General features: G+C 44.4%; 1 protein-coding gene across 4 annotated transcripts in view; it reads right to left on the reverse strand.

Moving 5' to 3' along the window:
* The window catches only part of LOC139051910 (short transient receptor potential channel 4-associated protein-like), a 133,328-nt gene that overhangs the window by 51,018 nt on the left and 56,069 nt on the right, over positions 1–26,241 (reverse strand). For 3 of the 4 annotated variants that reach the window (XM_070528946.1, XM_070528942.1, XM_070528945.1), the window contains 5 exons: positions 22,113–22,246; positions 14,137–14,216; positions 3,604–3,642; positions 2,468–2,528; positions 1,143–1,201 (listed from right to left, as the gene is read on the reverse strand). In XM_070528946.1, the coding sequence (XP_070385047.1) occupies positions 1,143–1,201; positions 2,468–2,528; positions 3,604–3,642; positions 14,137–14,216; positions 22,113–22,246 (373 nt within the window). The remainder of the gene's footprint in view (positions 1–1,142; positions 1,202–2,467; positions 2,529–3,603; positions 3,643–14,136; positions 14,217–22,112; positions 22,247–26,241) is intronic. The other variant, XM_070528943.1, reaches the window with a different exon arrangement.

Below are 26,241 nucleotides of genomic sequence, written 5' to 3' on the forward strand. Positions count from 1 at the left end.
ATTTTAATAAACTATATACCATGCCTGCCCATTCACCATCATGTAACAGGGAAATGTTCTTGAGAACTTGGGTGCAATCTAAAGACAAAAAAATTAATAAATTTCTAGACACAACCTTTCACTGTCACCCGAACTGGTTCTTGCTCTTGTTCTTTGCATTCGCCTGCACTTGCTTGCATGTTTATTCATTGTATAAGCATCGTATAAAATTTTTTTTAGTTCATTGTATAAGAGTTATGGTTTTTTTTTATCAGTGCACTCCTCTGCAGACACTGCCCAGTCACACACACAAGCCACAACGCTTTTGTGGATTGGATATGTCTATGATGTACACTTTAATGTTGAATAAAAATCCATATATCTAATAGGCTTGCACCTCTGCAAGCACAGTGGTACTGATATAGGGAGCACATACCATGCATGGGCAGAAGAAGTTTCATTACATTTGTTGGGTCACTGCATGCCAAGCTTTTCTGACCTACAGTTTGACCATGTGAAGTTTTCTTAAATAATTTTTGATCACTTGAATGCAGCAAGCTCTTTGCCATGTAGCTGCAGGAAGAAACATTCCTTCAGTTCCTAACTGCTACTTAAAATTTGCACAGGTGGCCGAAACATTTGCAAAAATGACTCCTAAATAATTTTTCCCACACTGCCAACAACTTCTTGTGAATTACGTGTTGGCATGGTGATTAGACTACAGTAAAGCCCCTACATATGCGTTTTTGCCAACCAGGTTAAGTACCGCCAACCTAACCTCCTCCTTTGTGCTCCTCCCTCGCTCACCGCTTCAGCTTCCAGCATCAAGTGGAGTTTACGTAGCCCCAGCTTCCTGTTTTAAGCGGAAGTGACGTCACTGCTGCGTAGAGGTGCGAGCATGTCACAAGCGAAAATTCATGAACTGGAAATCCCGGATGTGAAATTGCGCAAGCATAACTGGTTTGAGAGACAAATCAGGGAAAAGCTTCAAAACAACAAAGGCTGGCATTACTTTGCAAAAGCCACGGTGGCATGTGGATTGAGGGGCTTTAGACTAGGACACCATGAGCAACAAAACTCCTCTTTTACAAAGACATCTTACAGCTCAATTCTCTGCCCACATTCAGGTGAGAAAATTACACACGCATGAATTGTGAACTCACTCGGCATGTTCACAAAAACTGTGCACCAGTCTTAGCACTTGAATCTTGAGGGCGACTTCCTGCATAAAACAAAGTGTACAGATTGAATGGCAATGAATACCAAGTAGGCAAGCAGGAATACTCTGATATATGTGATCTTCAGAACTGAGAAAGTAATGAGGTTTTCACTGTATATATCAGTACTAGCTATGCTATATACCATAACTATGATAAATTAACAAGCGATGAAAATAATTACTATAAATAATAATGAATCACATCTATGATAAAACTCTCAGAAACAAGTGTCACTGCTTTAATATCACTAGAATATATGAGGTAAGTGCAAGTTACGCTATTTTTATTGTGATAGCAATTATATGGACACTCCAGGCGCATTTCTACCGTTGGCGTGGGCGTTGCTGTGAGGTTCCGTATATGAAGTCCAAGGGCAATAAAATCATCGCCGTGTGCCACATGCTATATGTGTGAGTGAAAGCACGCGAGGGTGAGCCAGCAACCGTGGCTCAATCTCGCACACGCAAGTGAGGTAAGTCGGAAGAAAGTGCACCACCTTCCGTCGCGTACAAGGATCCGGGGGGAGGGCGCATTCTACTCAGGGCCACTGTATCTTGAAAGCCATCTGCGATGGGGAAAGAGTCCGGCCGCGCACTGTGTTTTCGCAGCTTAGTTCACGTGGATGCAAGACACAGCACAAAGGTCAATTCGCTCGCTGCTGCTGCCACGCTTCCTCAATCCAGCATGGAGACTGCGAGCTTCCGCAGTCATCAAGTGAGATGCGTTCATGTTAGCTCGTGCGCGTGTGACACCATGCTTGCTAATTTAGTTAGTATGCCGATGTTTACAAGTTTATACAGCCAATAAAACTACTATCCTTACTTCATATAGCTAGCTGTCCACTAATTTGCTATCGCAATCAATGCTTTGCCTTTTGGGCGAAACTGACTTTTTTATCTATCTTTCAGGTACAATGCAAACTTAGCACAAGGTTACATCAGAAGACTACACAAGAGGGCTTGCATGGGTAAAGCAGGCTGTGGTATACCATACAAGTCATGACTTTCCAATGTTTTGATATAATACCCACACATTTACTTGGAAAAACAAGGCTGACATGTGCCACAGTGGCAATGTTGTATGAAGGTCTACATTAACCACTTCCAAGGCCATAATACATCAAAATATGCATGCCATTATTTTTGCCACCCCACCAATGCCCCATTCACATACTGAGGCAAAGCACACAGTAGCTGCTAAACTTTACAATGCTTTAACTTGAGAACAGAACGCCTCAGTATTCGAATAAACTTCTCATTGTAACTCACAGGACTGCACTCGCAGTTAATGTTGTGACCCGGTAGGCGACCCCTATCTTGGCCTCTCATTCTGGAAAAAAAAGAAAAAGAAAGAAAATGAAAAAAAAAAATCAACAAGAGTTTGTGTGTCCAGGAACCACAGTTAATTATCCATTGCAAAAGCATGTGTTAAACACTTAAAATCAAGGCAGTAAGTCAGGCTAATTGGTCAGACATACTGGGGAAACTGAGTAGAGCAAAGAGGATGGAATTGTGTATATAACTGTGGATTGTCATATATCATGTCTGCCTTTGTCCTTTCAGCACTACCAAGTTTACCACTTCAAAACCATTGGCGTAGCCAGGGGGCAGGGGGGTCGGGGTGTTGACACCCCCCCCAACAATTTTTTTATGACCCCCCCCTCTCCTTCCCCTTTCCCACGGGACAGCAAGTTTCAGGAGGGGGGCTCCGAAAGAGCAACATGGATGGAAGGGGAAGCTCGAATGCGAAATCAAGGCAATGGCTAGTAACGGTTCATGAGGACGGAGGGGGTGTCATGGGGGCAATCCCCTTTCCTATGCACAGAACATTGCGGCCCCACTCATGGCGTGCCTTTACTACATTCCAGATCGTGTTAACCATAACTGCTGAGGTGGGATCAGCACTCTAAAAATTCCACATGCAGATAATGACTGGACGAGCATGTGTATAAAACTTGGAGGCATTGTTACTCCCCACCAGGCCTTCGTGTCGTTGAAGAGCTTCCTCATTTCTGGTACTTGACCGAATTGTCGACCATGCTGTGAGGAAAAAAAACATTCTGAAAATAATGTGACCTGCTTGTCTAGGATAAGCATAATAAGCACTCCCTCCACCCCCCCCCCATTTTTTTTCGTTTTGTTTCCCTTGTCTCTGACTTTTATTATGTTACTAAACTTGAGAAGAGCTTGCTGTTAAGCTAGTTTGTACACTCTAAGAATGAAAACAAGGCAAAAAAGCAGGTCACGAAAGAAAGACCTACAGAACGCTGATTTGCACATGGCATAAAAGGCGTCAAGAACGAAGGTGGCAGATAATTATGCACGTAGGTAGAGCGTCTTGTCACTGCCCAAATGCTCAACACTATAGGACTGTGGCTAGTCGCCTGGCTGAGGCTCACACCTACCTCATTCTAACATGTGCTGCTGGCGGCGGAGAGCCCATCCTAAATAAACAATAGATGGGTGTCAGGAGACATGACGCTTTCAAATCTCTTAGCGTTACTGGCTCGTATTTTTCTGCGAATTACGGATGCTGTAATTTTCATAAAGGCTCCTAAATAGGAAGCAGTCCTGCTTCGGACTGTCTGCCCCATTAATTCCAAGTGTAATCAAATAACAATATGCAATGCTTGATGACTACAATACCATCATCGCAAGTTACTTCCAGACATCTATTCAAACAAGTCGGACAGCAGGTCACACAAAGTGAGTAAAACTTGCACCATATGATACTATCTAAGTTCTAGTGCAAAGCTTAATTCCTGTATTTTTAAATCTAGAATAATCTAGCATGCCCACAATGCCGAAAGCACAACTAAGTGATAGGCGACTTGTAGAACAGTGCCTTCCATCTTCCATACATAGCCGTGGCCGTACACTGACTAGAAGATGTGGCTGGAAAACAATGGCGGCCTTTACTGTTACCTCGGCGCAAAAAGTCTGGCCTGCAAGCAAGAAGACACACGATAGTGCACTGTCTTGTTTTTCTTTGGCCCCATTTTCAGCACTGTGTATTTTCCAGTCATGTAGCAGCTAGGTAATCAACATACATTTATAAATACATCAATTCGTAAACAAAATTATAGTTTTTTTTTAATATAATAAGGATGATAGCATAATTTGATGCGAAGTGGCTGCACACCTTAGCAATGAAAAAGTTTTGTTAGAAGTTAAGCAAAGTGTTATTTTGGCAACGTAAAAATATGCATCCTCATTGTTAAAGCATTGTTGTCCAGGGAATGCTAGGAGTTTGCCGTTGCATGTTATACGACCTACCGTATTTACTCGCATAATGATTGCACTCACGTAATGATTGCACCCTGAACTTGTCGCAGCGATATGTTGTGTGCCAAGTCTAGCTAATGATGATCGTGCTTACCATCTGTAGAATGCTATGCGAACGACTCGAAGACATACCAAGCGGTCTGCACGCACCCAACATTCTTAAGCAGATGCCCCATTTCATTCTTTTCATCACTTTCCGCACTTCCATGAAAAAAAAAGCTACAACCAAACTTTCCATGGCTTTATTATTTGTAGGCTTCATATTGGTTTTGGTCAACAACAACAACATAAAGGGTGCCTTTCGATTCTTCTTGTCTGCACTCATGGGCACACAAGAAATCGCGAGCGGCAATGACAGTGGCCACGTACACACTGATATGTTAGAAGTGTACCCTATTCATACGCAGTCACTTGTAACGCAGCTAATATATTCGCCCACCCTTAGAGGAAACATGCCATTGTAGGATAGCAGTGAAGACAAATGCCGCAGTTTCCACAGCATGCCCGCCATATGTTGTTATGTCACTGGCAGCTAAGCGTGCCCCATCTCTGTTTCTGTCCCCTCAAAGTGGACATGGCTACGTTATTGTCGCAAACTTGCCGATATTAACATTATTAATTACTGATACGGAAGAAACTGTTTCAATGCACGTAATGTACTCACGAGAAGAAAAAAATAACCGCATTCGGCTTGCTCCGCCGGCCGTCATTTTTGCTTAGGTGTCCCGCACTGACAGCGGCAGCCGCCTGCTTGTCATCCCGCAGCAAATGCGGGATGAAATAAGGAAATGTTTCTTTTCGTGGGAAATTTAACCTGCGTAATGATCGCACCCCTTAATTTGCATCAATTTCTTTTTACAAAAAAAAGTGCGATCGTTATGCAAGTAAATACGGTATATACAGTCAAACCTTGATATATCGAAAATGGATATAAAGAACTATTGCGTATATTGAACACTTTCTATATTACCTGGAAAACTGCATACATTTTTCATTTTTTATTTTGAACGGGGTCAGACGTAAAATGGATATATCGAACTGCGCCATCCCAGACCACGTGTGCTCTGTGGACAGGCGGTGAGCTTTTCCATAACACCCTCGAAGATAGCGGTGGCGCGATGGGCGTTCCCGACTGCTGCGCACTATGCGTGTAGTGCACGCCGATGGACCCACCACTGGTGGCAGCCTAGCGCAGAACGCTTGGGAAAGGAGCCAGCCACGCGCCATAGTTTTCTGCATCGTTGATCGTACTTCTCAGTCTTATTCACATTTTTAGAGCAAAATAAACAACACCCTTCGCATGCGTGGGGTGGCCAAAGCTTCAAGGCATGTCGAAGAAGAATTGTTGCATGGTGGGGGGCTCAAATACTGGCAAAAACGTGCCGGTGATAAGGTTCTAATCATTCCCCGCAAAGCCTCATCAGCGATAGCAACGGTAGCAATGGATCGCCACTGTTCGGGGGGAAATTTATTGTTCTCATCCTCTCCTTTATTGAGTCGCTGTTTTTTCCACTCAGTCATATTTAGATGGGTAAGTGACAAAGTTTGTCTGCAGTGCAGCATGCGGTTTAAAGGCATTTCGCTAAAGTTCCAAATGCCATTTCCCACTTCTAATGTTTGCCGCTTCTTTACCGCATTGCGCTAGCTAGGCAGCGCAACTGCACGAGTGGATTTTGTTGTATAGAACTGAAATTGTTGATTTTATGCGGTCCTGTAAATCCTGGCACCAGCTGTCATGCACTTCATGTTTTTGCATCTTGTTGAACTGTTGTTAGTTGCTTTGTGCATAACTGTTGATTTTTTTTTAGGTACGAGGTTTTCACCCTACCTTGTTTGTGAAGGGTCTAAATCACGCTGTGTCTTATCGGAATAGCACCAGGCAAGTGCTTCTTTAACAACTTTATTCTTTTCACTTGAGGGCATCTTAGATATTGTGTGTGTTTTTTTTTTTGTAGGAAGTGTGTTTAGAAAACAGGTAGTTAAGGGCGAGAATTGCTAATAGTTCCTGTATACAGCATTTTTGTTCCATTTTCGCTGAAAAGTTCGCGTCACGTTTGGGAAGTCATCACACCTCGATGCTGTCAGAGCAGACTTACCACGCCGAGTGATTCTGTACTCAACTAAAATCTTTCTTACTATGCTTACGCCTCAGAGGACTAAACCCCGCCTTTCCACCAGCGCCCATCTACTCTGACTGGTGCTGTTCTGCTTTTAAATATATCATGTGGCATCTCTCACTAGTAAGATTACAAAAAAGTACTGAAAAGTTGGTCAGGCTTTAGCTTTGCACGTTTCCAAGCAGCTCCCTTAGGGAACTTAAAATTGCAAAAACTGCAGCAGGAACGGCAGTTCATTGGCAAATGCAGCAGAATTGCATGGGTGGTAAAGTGCTAATACGCGCTCTTATTAACCCGTGCGTTTGGTGACTTCATTTAATAGTGTACGTGTTTCCATCAATAAATTTGCAATTACTCTTCTTGAGGCGACTTTGAGTGCACTTATTCGGCGATGTCATATGTATTCATCGACAGAAAGATCCCAATGACATGTGCAGACATCTACCGTGCGGATTTGTTTGAGATATAAGTCCGCACTAATGACGGGTGCTTATTATTGAGGTGCAGAGGCAGCATTAGAGCAAGGGTAGAATTAAAAAAAAAAAAATCCGAGATATTGCATTATTCAACAGAATTTTGCGGCTAGTTAACTTGAGCTCCACTTCATGTAAATGGTTTTCACGGCGTTTGTCTGCGGGACACACCTGGCACGTATGTGGACCGGGTCGTCCCAAACACCGGTAACATTGTGTTTATGCCCACTCCCAGAGAGCCCAGCATCTTCCCTACAGCTGTCACCACGAAAAAAGCAGTCTGGCACACGAACAAAGAAGAAATCGCAGCTGCAAACTTCAGCCATCCTTGCTGCAAAGGGTTGCCGATTTCTACTGCTCCCCAGAGGACTGTCGGAAGCGCTCGCTGGGTGGCTATCAGTGGCGCCTCACAGGCGGTGACACATTGGTCGTGTTTAGGGTGCCATTTGAACGTAGCGGCGTACACACGCGGCGGCTTGGCTAGTTCGACAACATCAACACATTGCATTTGCTGCACTGGCTCCTCTTGGTGCCGTGCTCTGCGCCTGCCATGCCTCGCGAGAACTGGCGGTTTGCATCTGCAAAGGCGTGCAACAGTGTGGGCTCACTCATAGACGCCTTGGCAGATGCCACTTAACACTTTGCTACTGACAGTGTTTCAAAATGCTTCGATTGACAAATGTGGACATCGCAGAAGTAGTGGCCAAACGAAGACGCTGCCGAGATTGATGCCGCAAGCGCTGATGTCGCCCCGTTCTCGACTTCAACTCAAGCTGTAGTTGCTTTGGCCCTTCTACGCCGCTACTGCAGCGCAATAGAGAGCACCTGCCTATCGCTCGTGGATCAGTGGATCGTTTAGACTATGTCGAGAACTCCGTGTTTAAGCCTGCGGCTGCCAATAAGAAGCAGGCTACACTAATGCAGTACTTGCAGCCAAATAAAAAAGTACTTTGTGTGAAGCTTTGAGTATTTACAGCGCCAGGATTGGGATTGGCCTATACCACACAGACTTCGCGCAGCTAAGTTGGCATGGCCTACGCTAATTGCGTGAGGCGCAATCGACCGCGCTCTCCAGACTGAGGAAGGCAGTGCGGCTTAGGCCAATCACACGGCTTAACCGAATGCGTGCTCCGAACAACAATCCCCGATTGCGCCTTTGGTTCATTGATTGATTTGCAGAAGTTTCTGACGCGTTTTTTTACGCGATCTTATATATAGAATTCTGGCTATATCGAACTATTTCATGATCACCATGTTGTTCGATATATCGGGGTTTGACTGTGTGTGTGTGTGTGGAGAGAGAGAGAGGTGAAGGAGGGGGAGGACTGGTGGGGGAGGATGGACACCGTGAACGTTTACACTCGACTGATAAATGGCAACATTTAGTTGCAGCATGTTGGCACACAGTGAAAGCCCTCTGACCAACTGGCTAGCAAAAATAAAGCAGACTCATTGTTGCCACAGGAGGAGGAGGAGTGAGGGGACGACAGCAGCAGCACAGATGGGGTTGCTCTGTTCCCCTTGCTGCTTCTGCTTTGACTTGGCACAATCCTTGCAAATTTGCAGTATGTAAAATGGCTCAATTTGCCACAGGAAGACATCATGACTGGTAGAAAGCACTAGGGCTGCTACATGAAGGCATATTGACACAAAGAGCAAACAAACAGCTGTCTACTTTCCGACTTGTTTTAGTAAAACATTTGACATATATTATTCAAACTTTCAGCACTGTTCCAATCAGAAATGCTTCACTGTGTTTGCAACATGTATTAAATATAATTTTCATCAGTGCTTTTGCTGTTGAGCAGTATCTAGGCGCATACATTTGTGCACACAGCACACGAAGGGGATCTACATGTATATACAGTCAAAACCCGCTGTCTACTTTCCGACTTGTTTTAGTAAAACATTTGACATATATTATTCAAACTTTCAGCACTGTTCCAATCAGAAATGCTTCACTGTGTTTGCAACATGTATTAAATATAATTTTCATCAGTGCTTTTGCTGTTGAGCAGTATCTAGGCGCATACATTTGTGCACACAGCACACGAAGGGGATCTACATGTATATACAGTCAAAACCCGCGATAATGAAACCCCGCGACAACGAAATTTTCGTGACAATGAAATATTTTCATATCCCCGGCGAACACCAATAGGATTCAATGCATTTCATACCTCTCGACAACAAAATATCACTGTACTACAATCCCGCATCAACGAAATTTGCCGGAACGTAACCCCGCATATTACCTACTTGCACAAGGCTAGCAGGCTCCAAAATGTGCTCAAATGTGATTGCTTTGCACTAAAATTGCATAAAATACTACCACATTACACATGCGTGGGTGCCGCCATTTTTGTTTACAAAAACAACCAAGCACTAGGAAGGATCGCGCGCACTGGAAACACATCATGGCCGCCATCTTGTTTGATGCTCGCCTGTTCGAAGCAGCATGCATATTGCTACCAGCATTTGTGATGACAGTTTTTGCACACCTAGTGCAGTGCTTAATGTGCACCTCGGTGAGCAAAATGCAGCAAAAACAAAGAAATCCACGTCCCGCCGACACGGAATTGCTTATGGTGCTTGAGATGGCGGTCGCAGCATGGAGTGCCATGCATCGGGCCGTGATCGTCCGGGAATACGCATCCCTTGCTTCAAGAACGCTGGTTTCAGTACCACTTGACAGGCATAGCATGCGGATTCGGCACCAGACGTAGATTTGCCCGAAAAGGCTATAATCTCGATCAACTGCCTTTGCATATATGAGATACGATCACTTTCACACTCGGCACCAGACACGTCAGCGTATACAGGCGATAGCGAGCAATGGAGAAATGCTACTGTTTGCATGTAACGCTGTTGCTCTGCATATGGTGCCGAGTTAAGCAAAATCTCGTAAAAGTGATCGTATCTCCAAAAGCAACTTACCGAGAATACTGCTCCACGGCAGTGCTGCCAGTGCTTATCGACGCATGCGGCGCACTTTGTACTATCCTCGAGCAAAGCTTGCTCACAATACAGTGAAACGTTGCTACTGCAAACACCACATTAACCAACTTTTCAAAAATCCCCTGTTGACTTCTTATAGTTTCAATGTAAAAATATTTCAGTACTACAAACTTCAGAATACCGAACTTTTCAGGATAATGACCGTTATTGGTTACCCTGTAATGTTAACGCTAAGTACCATGAACTAATATTCCGAAATGTGGGGATTCCTAGATTTCCGTGCATCCTTCACGGCAGTCGAAACAGCAGGCTAGCAGATGACAAGGTGCAGAGCGCAGACGTCGCGGCACGTGGGTTCAGAATACCCAAGACCGAGCCTGAGGAAAAAAGAATGCGGGCAAGTGGAAGCGACGACGCATCATCAGGTTTTGTGAGCACATGCTCCACCCAGAAAAGTGTCACCTGACAATGGAGGCGCGTCTCTTCCTTCTTTCACCCTTTTTTCTGCTGCTGTACTAGCTATGGTAAAATGTAATCTCCATACTAGCGGGGACGCCACATAGTCGCACTTTGCATCTTCCAGACGGCGTTGCTTACACGCGCTTGCACTTTGACATAGTTCAGGCGTCCGCCTTGAGTGAGACAGTTGCGGTGTCCACAGCAAGAAATGTGAAAAACAAAGAAAAAGCAAGAAACATTGTGCTTGGGAAGCGACATGGAGCTACGGAAATCTGTAAAAAATAGCAACGGCACATGCCGAGAGCCAACAACGACGTTTTCATGGATAGCTCATATGGTGACAACTTATGAACTGATGGGTTGATGGGCAGAATGGTCAATTTTGGGGCTTTCACTATAACTATCTTTCAAAACAACGAACAATTTACCATGATCCTCCGAAGTTTGTTATACTGAGAGTTCACTGTATGTGCTATATAAAAATGTTTTTCCGAGCTTGAAAGAAGCCTGGGAATAGTTCACGTAAAATTGTCGTGTGACTGTCCGCTTGATGCACATTGCGTGCATTCGTGGGCTTCTTTCACGTTTAGAAAAACACTGTTATGCAGCACGTATTGAGCAACAGAAAGCTGTATCGGCAAGTTTTTCATGTAGTTCAACAATTTTCTAATAGACACTTTTCATCTATGAGCGCAATCCCTCCCCCTCCCCAACCCCCATAAGGTCTAATCTTTTGGGGGGTAGAAAAACTGTTACCCCCGTATTCACAAACCAAACTTAACTTATCGCGATAAGGTCACTTATGAAAGGACGAGAAAAGTATAAGTATAAGGAAAGAACAAGGTGCGTTTCGGAAACGCACCTTAACGCACCATAAGTGTACCTTATGAAAGGCACCCTTCACTCGTTAAGTGTTTTACCTGGGAGCGAGGCTAGAGAATTTTTTGCTACGAAATAGATACTTTGACGACGTTTAAACTGCTTTTATTATAAGAAAGCAATAATGGCATGCACACAAGCATCTGTACATAAATAATGTATAAATGCTTGATGAAACTTGATGAAACGCTCGCCGTTTTTGGTGAGTCCGCCATTTACGTCTGGCCACGTTGGTCTAAACAACTCGACGCAGCACACGTTTTTGTACCGTCTTCTCCAGATTGGTTTTGTCCGTGTTGTGTTTGTATTTCGTTCGTCCGTGTTGTTTTGCCTTGTTATTACTTCCTTCGCTTTTTCTTGCTTATTTATAATTAGCTGTGCATTATTTTACTCATATTTTTATCAGTTTAGTTGTTTAAATAGTCGTAGTATTATCTTTTTTTTGGTAAACCGCGTTGAGAATGGAGCGGCGCAAAATTAACTTTACGGACGAAGAGCGCACCATCCTGATGGACCTAATGGAGAGGCACCGCGATGTGCTTGAGTGTAAAAGGACGGATGCGGTGTCGATCAACGCAAAGAAGAAGACGTGGGAAAAGTTGGCCGACGAATTTAACAGTTGCCGCAACGTGCGGCCGGGAAACTTTCTTAACTTATAAAATTCGCTCATCACACCGCTCACTTCTGAAGCGGCAGGGAACTTCACAAGCGCAGTGAACAGGCTTCTCGCGATCATGATAGATACGCGCTCGATGACCCGGGAGACCGTCGGCTGGGAAACATTTACGAGGTCCCCGGTCACAATTTGAAATGTGCCTGCTCCATAGAACCGCAGTGTTATAAGGAGCTGCAGGAGAGGCGGCACAGGGAACCCACGTCCGTCGGTGTGTTCCCGCAGAGGCAGCATTGCGAGCAGCTGCTGCACGGCACTTTTGCTGAAGCGGAATCGGCACAAAAACTCGTCGTCGTTGTAACGATCCCTGACTACTCGACGCGGCGGCGATGCGTATTCGAAGGCTGCTCCAGTCGATATTTCTTCGTGGCGATCCAGGTAGCCCACAAACTCCTCGAAGTCGTCCATCGCCGCCATTTTGTTTGTATACAAGGGAGCGTTAAGGTAGGTCAGAGGCTACCTTAACCGAGCCTTACTTATCACGACCATAAGTACGAGAAAAGTTCTGCGATAAGTACAAGGTTGGTTCTTGAAACGCGTTAAGGGCTGTTCACTGACTTAAGTCATAAGCATAAGTATAAGTTTGGTTTGTGAATACGGCGGTTAATACGGTTGTTGGCCACGCTGTCATCAGTGGCGCTTCCTCCACTCCCAAATAAGGACGCGGACGCATCGCTCGGATGCTGTCTTGGCTGGCCATTAAAAATGGAGCTCCCGTTGAACGCTACCACCAAGTGCGAAGTTCACAAAGTTATCCGATTTTTAAATGTAAAAGGCGTTAAACAGGTTTAAATTCATTGATAATTGATGGAATTGTATGGACAGTCGTGCATGGATGTCAAGAACGTTTGCAAGTGGTGTAGAGAGTTTAAGCAAGTCGTACTGAAATTCACGACAAGGAGAGGAGCAAGAGGCCATCAATTTCTGGCGAGACGGTTGCTAAACTTGAGGAAATCATGCGTGAAGATCGGAAGATCACTCTGGATGCTCTCTGCATTTTCGTTTCCGAGGTTTCCCGAAGTACCATCCACAGGATTTTAGCGGGAAAGTTGTGATATCGGAAGGTGTGTTCAAAATGGCTACCACGTATACTGACAGAAGACCACAAATGGCAATGAGTTTATTCTTCTCGCAAATTTCTTTGCCACTGTGCAGACAAAAAGGACAACTTCTTGGACTCAACTGTCACAGTTGATGAAACCTGGGCATTCTATTTTACACCTGTGACAAAACAACAATCACGAAAGTGGAGGCATCCCTCTTTGCCCAAACTGAAAAAGTTCAAACGAACACAGTCCGCCGGTAAAGTCATGGCAACTGTTTTGAGAAGGGGGTACTGTTAGTCTACTTTCTGCTTGCTGAGACAACAGTAGATGCCGACAGGTACTGTGAAACACTGAAAAAAATCAGAAGGGCAATTCGCAACTGGAGAAGAGGAATATTGAGCAAGGACGTAAGCCCTTTTCATGACAAGCCCGCCCACACGCCGCCCGTCAAACCATCAATCTCCTGGAGAAGTTGGGTTGGAACGCCATCACCCACCCACCACACAGGCCGGATTTGGCTCCTAGCAACTACCACTTGTTCCCTAAGTTGAAGGTCTCGGCAGCAGTTCTGCTCCGACGACGAGGTGAAAGACGAGGTTCAACGCTTCCTGAAGGACACGGCGGTGAGCTGGTGTGACATGGGCATACTAAAACTGCCACAGTGCCTACAAAAATGCACTGACCAAAATGGCGATTAAGTAGAAAAATAAAGCATTATTCAGCCTTTAAATTGATGCAACTATTATAGTAAATAAACAGTTGTTTCTATACCTAACAATATAGGAGACCTTACTTTTGGGACTGCACTTGTAATTATAATATTCCAGAAGTTGATTAAATACCTAAGGCTAGTTATGCAGTTAGGCAGAATGCAAAAAATAGTCCTTGAAGCGACAGCAAACAACATTACCTTTGTTCTGTCTAGCTATGTGGCATTTGCATATTTTTAAATCTTGACGCATGATAGTTGAGACACCCTGTATATACAGGGTGCAAGCATGCTCCCATGCATGGCACACGCAAATCTGTGCATGCAGGCTGTACTTACGTATTGTATTTCCATACAAAGTGGTCAAACAGATCCGACAGCTGGGGGATTAATCGAAGTGACGCCAGCGCCCTTTGCACCTGTTAAGTCAGCAAACAATGAAAACAATTTGCACCGAATCATTACAGATAATTACGCATTTTTGTTGGTGTTGCCAAATTTCGTAGAGGCAGCTTTTACACACTAAACAGGGCATATTTACAGACTATACAGTGTTTAAAAAAAATGGCATTGCAGAAGAGAATTCAGCATTTCTGCATATAGGTTGAGTGGAACAGCAATCTTATGCCAAAAAAGCGCATCCCAGGCAAATGATTTAAAAAACATTATCAACACTTTCAGAGCTTTAGTTTAAATTGTACATTTGAACCTTTTCATTCAAGTTTTCATATCCTGAGATGCACACACATACAAGATATCCATCATCAAATTTCTGTGGTTGAAAGTTGTGCGTGAGGGGCACCAAAAGAGCCATAATTTATATTGAAAAGCAAAATTCCGTGATGAAATTACTTGGCAAACATACTGCAGCTATACAGCCAGCCAACATCCAGGTAAAATTTCAAATCATTTGGCCAGCTCTGATGAGACAAGCTGTATTGAGATAAAAGTTGCTTTACTTGTGACACACTGATGTTCAAGATGCTAATGTTATTTTCATCATGGTGTTCCCCTTCAACATAAAGGGAGCTTGTTTCTTTGGTGCTTCTCGAGCACTCACCAGCATCTTCTGTACTGCCTTGACAAACTTATATGAACGTCCCGCCAAACACATATGCAGTTAAAAATTTTCAGATAAGTTGTCACATTAACTTTTTCCCTACCATGGGGAAATTGGCCACATTTTGTAGGTTACACTATATGTTTTTCTGCAGGAACTATACTACACTCCAAATGTCATGCAATACATGAAAAGAAAGCAGAATAAATGTGATTTTGAAGCAAATAAGTTTTATTAACAAGCTCTATGAGGTTACACAAAATCTTAATTCCCAAGGACAAGATTACAGAATAAAAGTAAACAAAGCTTCGTACAATATGCTTGGTGCCAAAAAACGTGCACTCGCCAAGAATGAAATAAAAATAAAGAGAAAGAACCGACGTTTCGGGCCCCGTACGGGTCCCTTGATCACAATGAAGATGTAAGCATGGGCGCGCGGCTATTTATGGGTGAGGTGGCGCAGTGTTCGTGTGTATATCTCGGGAAGATTACCCCGCGTCCTGTTTATCGTGTGTCTAGTTGATTGTATGTGAAATGATTCTAAAAGCAAACGGGCAGATATGTGTTTTTCTTTTGCGATGATGGCTGCCGAGTCCCAGTCAATGATGTGTCCGGTTAGTTCGTGATGCTCCGCCAGGGCGTTCGCGGTTGTGTGGCCCTTGGCGACGTCATTCATGTGTTGTCTCAAGCGCCGTCTAAAATTTTTGCTCTCGCCGATATACGACACGTCACACTCCTTGCAGGGTATCTTGTAGATCACTCCCGGGTAGTCCGCGTGTTGCAAAGGGTCTTTTGCGCGTACCAGCTGTTGGCCAAGTTTTCGGGAAGGCACGTGGGCGATCTGAACACCGTAGCCCTTAAAAATTCGTGCCAGGGCTTCGCTTGTTCCCACTGTGTAGGGTATCGCTGCGCGCTTCCCTGTTTCTTTCGCCGTTTCACGGCGGGGCTTCGCTGCTTTGCGCTCCTGCGTTCTGAGCAGTTGTCGAGGGTAGCCATTGCTCAGCAGGTCTCTTTTTACAACCTGTAGCTCTTGCCGACGTTTCGTGGGGCTAGAGCAGACGCGGAAGGCCCGGGAGAAAAGTGCTGCTGCGACGGATCGTTTTTGCCCAATTGGGTGCGCCGAGTCGAAGCTCAGGTACTTTCCGGTGTGCGTTGGTTTCCTGTAGACACTAGTCTTCAAGCCGCCTGAAGTTCTCTCTACGAGGACATCCAGGAAGGGAATTCGCCCATTGTTTTCCTCTTCAGCCGTGAACTGTATACTCGGCTTAAAGGAATTTAGGTGCTCGAGGAAATGTGCTGCGTGCCGGCGAGGGATAATGCAGAAGCAGTCGTCCACGTATCTTAGAAATAGCTTTGGCCGCGTTCCGAATGAAGATAAGGCGGCACTTTCCAGATCCTCTAGAGCAATGTTCGCGCAAACGACGGAAACAGAGGCTCCCATTGCTGTGCCGAATACTTGCTTGTAATACTGCTTGTTAAAGACGAAGTACGTATTCTCAAGGCAAAATTTTAGAAGGCGACAAATGTCGTGGGATTCCAATGGCGTGCGTTCAGGCAAAGAAGAGTCAGCCTCGAGAAGTTTCCTGCAGCACTCGACCGCGTACTCAATAGGCACACATGTAAACATTGACTTTACGTCAAAGGAGATCATGACTTCGTCATCGTCAATGCAAGTGCTACTTATTAGCTCAATAAAGTGAGCGGAGTCTTTGACGAAAGTGGGCGTGAGTCCTGCAAGCGGCCTAAGAATACGGTGCAGGTAGCCGGACAGTTCATACAGCGGAGAGCGTGTGTAGTCCACAATCGGTCGTACCGGGACGTCCGGCTTGTGAATTTTAGGCAGTCCGTAGAGCGCGGGAGCCGATCCATTGTGGCAGAGCAACCTGTAGTAGAGATTCTTTCTTTCGGGGGGGACAAAAGTTTGTCCCCCCCGAAAGAAAGAATCTCTACTACAGGTTGCTCTGCCACAATGGATCGGCTCCCGCGCTCTACGGACTGCCTAAAATTCACAAGCCGGACGTCCCGGTACGACCGATTGTGGACTACACACGCTCTCCGCTGTATGAACTGTCCGGCTACCTGCACCGTATTCTTAGGCCGCTTGCAGGACTCACGCCCACTTTCGTCAAAGACTCCGCTCACTTTATTGAGCTAATAAGTAGCACTTGCATTGACGATGACGAAGTCATGATCTCCTTTGACGTAAAGTCAATGTTTACATGTGTGCCTATTGAGTACGCGGTCGAGTGCTGCAGGAAACTTCTCGAGGCTGACTCTTCTTTGCCTGAACACACGCCATTGGAATCCCACGACATTTGTCGCCTTCTAAAATTTTGCCTTGAGAATACGTACTTCGTCTTTAACAAGCAGTATTACAAGCAAGTATTCGGCACAGCAATGGGAGCCTCTGTTTCCGTCGTTTGCGCGAACATTGCTCTAGAGGATCTGGAAAGTGCCGCCTTATCTTCATTCGGAACGCGGCCAAAGCTATTTCTAAGATACGTGGACGACTGCTTCTGCATTATCCCTCGCCGGCACGCAGCACATTTCCTCGAGCACCTAAATTCCTTTAAGCCGAGTATACAGTTCACGGCTGAAGAGGAAAACAATGGGCGAATTCCCTTCCTGGATGTCCTCGTAGAGAGAACTTCAGGCGGCTTGAAGACTAGTGTCTACAGGAAACCAACGCACACCGGAAAGTACCTGAGCTTCGACTCGGCGCACCCAATTGGGCAAAAACGATCCGTCGCAGCAGCACTTTTCTCCCGGGCCTTCCGCGTCTGCTCTAGCCCCACGAAACGTCGGCAAGAGCTACAGGTTGTAAAAAGAGACCTGCTGAGCAATGGCTACCCTCGACAACTGCTCAGAACGCAGGAGCGCAAAGCAGCGAAGCCCCGCCGTGAAACGGCGAAAGAAACAGGGAAGCGCGCAGCGATACCCTACACAGTGGGAACAAGCGAAGCCCTGGCACGAATTTTTAAGGGCTACGGTGTTCAGATCGCCCACGTGCCTTCCCGAAAACTTGGCCAACAGCTGGTACGCGCAAAAGACCCTTTGCAACACGCGGACTACCCGGGAGTGATCTACAAGATACCCTGCAAGGAGTGTGACGTGTCGTATATCGGCGAGAGCAAAAATTTTAGACGGCGCTTGAGACAACACATGAATGACGTCGCCAAGGGCCACACAACCGCGAACGCCCTGGCGGAGCATCACGAACTAACCGGACACATCATTGACTGGGACTCGGCAGCCATCATCGCAAAAGAAAAACACATATCTGCCCGTTTGCTTTTAGAATCATTTCACATACAATCAACTAGACACACGATAAACAGGACGCGGGGTAATCTTCCCGAGATATACACACGAACACTGCGCCACCTCACCCATAAATAGCCGCGCGCCCATGCTTACATCTTCATTGTGATCAAGGGACCCGTACGGGGCCCGAAACGTCGGTTCTTTCTCTTTATTTTTATTTCATTCTTGGCGAGTGCACGTTTTTTGGCACCATTATGTTTCCTCGCCAGACGAGTTTTCGTCGAACACTTGACTACAATATGCTTGTACCTAAAAAGCAAAAGATGCTAAAAAGAGTGTAAAACATACAAAATGTTTTGCCACCCAATAGGCACTATCTGTGGAGAAATCAATGTTTTGCCCTGAACAGTACCGCCACTACAAAAAATTAGCTGGAAGCCCTATACTTGTACGTGCCATGTGGAAAGCAGTTTCTTAATGTAAAACCTAGGGACACAGTGCAAGTCATGACGTAAATCTTTTGTATTTTTCTGCCAGGTTTTGCCGACGTTGCATTTCTTAAAATTCCAGTACTATCCACTTGAGCTGGCCATTGGTGCTCAATGGTTTTAGCTGGTGGAGGACCCGAAACTTGCGGTACATTTGCCGCCATCACTTTCCGAATTAAATTCAGATAAAAAGGCAGCATTCTCTGACTTGTTGTCAGAGACTTGCTGTCGGGCTGTCAAAAAAAAAAAATGAATTGCAGACACAGCAGAACTGCGAGATTTGTCGCGATAGATGTAGCAGCAAAACTGACTTTACAAAAACGTGCAGAAAAGATGAATTCAAGGAACCGGCCACCACTGTGCAACACATATTAGAATCTTGTCCATTTTCTTGCTAAAAATCGGGTATGCATAACATTTCTACTTCATTTAGGAGCTTTAATGTCATTTCTACGTTAGTTTTCTACTCTGGAGACACGAAAAGTGGGTGGATGTTTGAGTTGGGGGCACGTTAGAATTGGGCAAATACTGCCAAGTGAATCAACAATGTGTTGTGGCATTTTTTTCTGCAAGTTGTTTAATTCAACCTGCAGGAAAATTCGATCAATTACAATAAAAGCGCCTTAATTCAGATCTCACGGGACTGGGAAAAATGTCTGAATTATCCAAATGCCGAATTAATGAATGAACAGGATAAACAACATTAAAATCAAGTTGGCGAAGCATACCTTTATTTACTGAAGTATTTTGCAATGGTCGTATGCTTTTTCACTCAGATTCCGCCTGACATCACAATTTTTCTTAACTCTTCCAAGTGGCCAACAGCCCGCAAACTGTCGAAAGTGCTCAGGCAAACGTCTCCCAATATCAAAAGCGCCTCCGTCACTTCTTACGAGGTGCGATGAGGTCGCTGCTGCACCTCCTCGCATGACTCTTCGTCTGAATCGAGGTCTTCCCGGGCGCCTGTGACATCATTAATAATTTCTTCATCGGTCAGAAAACCAGTCGTCACGACACAATCATCAATCGCGATGTAGCCCTGAAGGGTCCCATCTGTGGGAAGGACGGCATCAAAAGTCGGGCAGTCATCATCTGTGGAGTCGGCTGACACCTCGCCGGCTACTGCCGCATGCTCGGGCTGTGCCGAAAACAGTTGGCGATGACTTGCGGAGGTGTATTTTTCCACACATGGGCGATGATGTGCACTGCGCCGAGTTAGTCGACTTCATAAAGCTTTCCAACTTCTGAGCATAAGATCATTCGCTGTAGCAGGTGCTTTCGGTACTTCGACTTTACATAGTGAATGATACCCTGGTCCATCAGCTCAAAGACCCATGTAGTGTTGGGCGCCAAAAAAACTACCTTGACGCTCTTCAGTTTGACTGTACAGTTATGTGCACTGCAGTTGGCAACCATAATTATCTTGCGGTCTTTAGATGTGAAGTGCCGGTCTAACTGCTGCAGCCAGCCTTGAAAAATGTCCGAGGTCATCCAAGCCTTCCTGTTCGCTCTGTACTCGACAGGAAGGCTTTTGATGTTTTTGAAACAACATGGCTTATGTGCCTTCCTGATGACAACAAGTGGCAAGCGCTTTATGCCAGTCATATTGGCGGCAAGAAGCACTGTTATCCTTTGCTTGCGCTTTTTGCCACCAATGCACGGGTCCCCTTTGAAAGTCACCGTCTTGTAGGGCAGAGCTCTGAAAAATAGAGCAGTTTTGTCTGCATTGAACACGTCACTTGGTTCACATGCGGCAATGTGCACAAGCAGCTTCACATTTTCTACTGAGTGGTCACACTTTTGTCCACGCTGGCCTTTTCGCCACACACACACTTCTGAAGACGAGTTCATGTCTCTCCCGAAACCTCGCAAACCACCCTTCTGAAGCTCTGAACGATTCAATGTTCATCATTGCAGCATACTTTTCACCTTGTGCCATGATGAGAGGTCCGCTCAAAGGCAGATGCGCGTTGCAACAGTCAGCAACCCACTGGAGCAAAGCTTCTTCGAGCTGGGGATGAACTGTGGTTCGCAACCGCTTTCTTGATGCATGAAACTTCTCGCTTTCGAAGGCTTGAAGAATCTGTTGTTCATTTTTCACGAACGTTCCCAATGTGTTCCCCTTCACGTTGTACTTGGTCACAACATGCTGTCGCGATTCGCCGTTCTTCAAAGCTTGCAAAATTTCCACCTTTGTCACCAAGTTCTTGGCTTCGTACTTCTGCCGCTTTGCCGGCGTTGCCATCACTGTAGCGCACGATGGTGGTGGCATACAAAACACAGTCACAACGAAAAAAGAAAACTCCGCAAGAAGAGATGATGCCGATTTGACAACACAAGGAAAAATGTTGTTGAAGGCGCAGTGGAGCGTAGAAAGAAGACACCGACGTTCGGTGACGCTGTGATCGCCCCAACTAATTGATAACGATGGCGATGCCTCTCAGGTTTCAGTTTCACTCCAGTGGTGCCAGCGCTGCTTTACCACACTTTCGTGTATAGGCAGCCGTCAGCATTTGTTCGAATTAAGCGGTGCGGGGCCGAATTCTGACAAATTAATGAAGGTTTCGTCCGATAGACTAACATGCACTTTGGCCGGGACCAATAGAGCTGCCCGAATGATCTGAATATGCAAATTAACGGGTGCTGAATTAACAAGCTTTTACTGTAGTCAGCAACCCACTCTTGTCAGGGTCAAATTAACGTAAGTTGATTGCATAGGTTCAATGGTTGGGTGTGCTTGTGAGCGCTAAAGCGCCTAGATAGTACTGCTACTGAGTGCCACAGAAGGTCTCAAAAACGACGCTGAAAACCCTCATTAGCGAGCTAATGATGCCAGATGGGCACGGGAAGGAAAGATTTAAACTGCTGTTCCAACTTGTAAACTTTATACGTACTAAAAACAATCATGTGTATGAAAACATCAATCTCAACAGCTTGACAAAATATCTAAATTTGGGAGTGTTTCCACAAAAACCTCACTGCTCCTTGATTAGCAGCACTAAACCATGTCCCTGATTTCCACAACTCAGTATTACTTGATATAAAACGCTGAAGTAAGAGGCCTCCAAACAGTGCCTTCAGTGTCACTAATTTTGCATGAATGGTTTTGGCTTTCTTAGCATGTACACAATTGTACAGGCAGTGCCTGATGTGCATAAACAAAAATAACTTTCAATGCTAAAAGGTCATTTTGCATTACGCATACAACAGTCTCCAAAGTGCACAAAACAATTGAAAGCCTTTCTGCAAAAAAACGAAATATTTGCAATAAAGGATAACACTACCCAACAAAGCCTGCATAAGATAACATAAAATAAATTCAAATCCAATCACTCAAAATGACTAATTTAGCTGTTGCATCAGTGTCATCTTTCAAAAACAGAGAAGGAGAAAAGAAGCACACTAAAAGGACAAGATATTTTTTTTAATTACTGGTGCATAAATAAAATATTTCAAATTGTAATAATAAAGAATACCTCTTAAAGCACAAATTGTTGCCATACCTCCTTCCTGCGTTTTCCAACAAGCAGTAAGCCCAGTATATAGACAGCCTCCGCACGGAATGTCATTTCTGCTGAGATCTTTAGTGCAGCTTCATGTTGGAAGTGGCTGCTTTCTCTATTCCACTGAGAGATCCCTGCAGGAGAAAGAGAACAAAAGAAGATGTGTAGGGAAGAACATGCGAAAACATAAGTGTAAAACTCAAATATAGGAGACTACACTTAACCTTCCTAGAGTATTTCACGATAGAATTAAATCACTTCTGTAAGGAAAACCAAGCTCTGTGCCAGTATCATTGGTTTGCACTTTCAAGTGTGTGCACAATTAGTGCTCTCTCTCTCTCCCCCCTTCTTTGTCCTTTCACCCCCTTATCCCCTTCCCCAAGTGCTGGGTAGCAAATATGGCGTGTATCTGGTTAACCTCCCTGCCTTTCCTTGCATCTCTCTCTCTGTGATACACAAGAGCACAGAGCTTAGCTAGCTGTTGCAAAGTCAGCATTCTGAAATGTCATGGATGCCTAATTAGGAACATGGAAAAAAGAGATGACAAAGGTGTTGACTAAGATCTGGTGGGCTTTATTAGAACAGTGTGAAACATATGAAAACAGTAGAAAGTTGTAGGCACAGTACACAAAACATATGTCATTGGAGGGCACATTATTGCGCAAGAAACTCAATTTTAGTTAAATTTAATTGACCATAGGGTATATTGCATACTGGCTGCAGCTTTTTTCTTTTTATTAAATTCGGGTCATAATTTCCAAAGCCTGGCCCATACACTGCCTCATGTATGACCTCATGAATTTCCTGGGTGCGACACATCATGCATGCGCATCAACCACCATGATGTCATTTTCTGCTGTTTGTATCGGCCAGCTGGCTCTTTGTTGACATACTTTGTTGACATACCATGCTGATCTGCAAAATATATTAAACCAGATCATTGTAAGGTTTCCACACATGCTTGTATTCTTATTGGCCAACTTCAACTGCCTAGATATTCATTGGTCCTGCAGAAGCCAGTAAACCATTAACTTCAGGAGTCTACGAAACTTTCAAATTTGCACCGTTTTTCATCCCTTACAACTTGTAACTGAACCAACTTGTAGGTATTCGAGGAGTGCAAATATACCGAGTGTTTTTGCGAAGACTGTCATTTTTAAAAATCATCTGTGGCAGATAGCACAATTCTAGTCCTTGAGTTGGTCTACTTGATGAGGTGGACATTACCTGCACAAGAAATTGAAGTACCTAATCAAGTTATAACAAAAATTTCCTACTTAAGCTTTAAACCTTAAGTCACATATTGCAATTTACAAATGTTAGCTCGTGAGGCTGCAAGGCATATCCACTTGAAAAGAATTCTGTGGATGAAATCATTTTCGAGATATGCACCATCAAACTTGCTGTAAAAATGCACTGTTGTACCACTTACTTTTCTAATAAAACTCCGTTTTATGCCTCAAAGCACAAAAGTAACCGGAAAAGAAATGTATTTCTTCGGAAAGTTTGGGAATTAATATCTCAAAGCTGATGCCATCCTGAGAATTTATTCCAAATGGATCTACCCTGTGAACTCCAAATCACAACATGCGCTGTAAAGTATATATGTGGGAAAAAAATTTCGGCCACATGACTGAAGAGTAAAGCTCCCGTCCTGATCCTGGCTCTGGCGAACCTGCATGAAGCTCAAGCCCCGACCTTTGCTTTGGCTAACCTGGGCTTCTGTGGATTGTGAATTCTGTGGATGAAATCATTTTCGAGATATGCACCATCAAACTTGCTGTAAAAATGCACTGTTGTTCCACTTACTTTTCTAATAAAACTCCGTTTTATGCCTCGAAGCACAAAAGTAACCGGAAAAGTAACCGGAAAAGAAATGTATTTCTTCGGAAAGTTTGGGAATTAATATCTCAAAGCTGATGCCATCCTGAGAATTTATTCCAAATGGATCTACCCTGTGAACTCCAAATCACAACATGCGCTGTAAAGTATATATGTGGGAAAAAAATTTCGGCCACATGACTGAAGAGTAAAGCTCCCGTCCTGATCCTGGCTCTGGCGAACCTGCATGAAGCTCAAGCCCCGACCTTTGCTTTGGCTAACCTGGGCTTCTGTGGATTGTGAATTCTGTGGATGAAATCATTTTCGAGATATGCACCATCAAACTTGCTGTAAAAATGCACTGTTGTTCCACTTACTTTTCTAATAAAACTCCGTTTTATGCCTCGAAGCACAAAAGTAACCGGAAAAGTAACCGGAAAAGAAATGTATTTCTTCGGAAAGTTTGGGAATTAATATCTCAAAGCTGATGCCATCCTGAGAATTTATTCCAAATGGATCTACCCTGTGAACTCCAAATCACAACATGCGCTGTAAAGTATATATGTGGGAAAAAAATTTCGGCCACATGACTGAAGAGTAAAGCTCCCGTCCTGATCCTGGCTCTGGCGAACCTGCATGAAGCTCAAGCCCCGACCTTTGCTTTGGCTAACCTGGGCTTCTGTGGATTGTGAATTCTGTGGATGAAATCATTTTCGAGATATGCACCATCAAACTTGCTGTAAAAATGCACTGTTGTTCCACTTACTTTTCTAATAAAACTCCGTTTTATGCCTCGAAGCACAAAAGTAACCGGAAAAGTAACCGGAAAAGAAATGTATTTCTTCGGAAAGTTTGGGAATTAATATCTCAAAGCTGATGCCATCCTGAGAATTTATTCCAAATGGATCTACCCTGTGAACTCCAAATCACAATATGCGCTGTAAAGTATATATGTGGGAAAAAAATTTCGGCCACATGACTGAAGAGTAAAGCTCCCGTCCTGATCCTGGCTCTGGCAAACCTGCATGAAGCTCAAGCCCCGACCTTTGCTTTGGCTAACCTGGGCTTCTGTGGATTGTGAATTCTGTGGATGAAATCATTTTCGAGATATGCACCATCAAACTTGCTGTAAAAATGCACTGTTGTTCCACTTACTTTTCTAATAAAACTCCGTTTTATGCCTCGAAGCACAAAAGTAACCGGAAAAGAAATATTTCTTCGGAAAGTTTGGGAATTAATATCTCAAAGCTGATGCCATCCTGAGAATTTATTCCAAATGGATCTACCCTGTGAACTCCAAATCACAATATGCGCTGTAAAGTATATATGTGGGAAAAAAATTTCGGCCACATGACTGAAGAGTAAAGCTCCCGTCCTGATCCTGGCTCTGGCGAACCTGCATGAAGCTCAAGCCCCGACCTTTGCTTTGGCCAACCTGGTCTACAGATGCCAATGGCAGGGAGTGCTATTCATTTCTTAGCAACTGCTACCTACTGTGCCTATATATGTGTGTGTGTATATATATATATACATATATATATAAAAACTATTTAAGGGGAAGGAGTGAAAGGGTCTTGGAGACTAAGGGTATGAAAACTATTTAAGGGGAAGGGGTGAAAGGGTCTTGGAGACTAAGAATGGGGGGTCCTGCGTCCAGGGCTCCACTGGCCTCGCTGGCCGCCAGACTTGATCTAGGAGTGCCTTCTGCACTCCCAGATCCAAGCTGGCCAGCTGCGCCTCCCACTGCTTCGTACTAGAGGTTCGACAAGTGCTTAAATTGGTATTCAGATTTAGGGGCTTTACGGGCATGGGGTAGAGCATGGGCCTACCTACATACCACGGGCACCTAGGCTGAAACTGTGTCGAGTGAATGGCATGTAATTTTAATAAATGCAGGTACATATCCATCTGTATTTTTATTAAATCTGTCGCTTGCTCCTCACTTATGCTCTTGTGGGGACATTAGGTAAAAATATAAATTGTGAATTTCTTTTAATTTTCAATTATGCATTTTGATTTTTCACCAAGATAATGTCTGCATGTTAGGACAATCCAGCTCACAGATTATAAATACACTATCTGCCACAGATGATTTTTAAAAATTACTTTGCAGAAACACGTGGTACACGTGGCAAAGAAACAAGTCTTCACACAAACACGTTGTACATGACCATCTTGACTACTACTCTCAATAAGGTTCATGACTTATGCTTCTTATCCGGGCTAAGCGATCACTACTTTATCCACTTCTCTCTTAACAACAAAGTTTATTGCCCTGTGCATCAACCAATATTTATTAGAGATTACA

This window comes from Dermacentor albipictus, chromosome 1, assembly GCF_038994185.2.
Source record: "Dermacentor albipictus isolate Rhodes 1998 colony chromosome 1, USDA_Dalb.pri_finalv2, whole genome shotgun sequence".
NCBI classification, from domain to species: Eukaryota; Metazoa; Arthropoda; class Arachnida; order Ixodida; family Ixodidae; genus Dermacentor; species Dermacentor albipictus.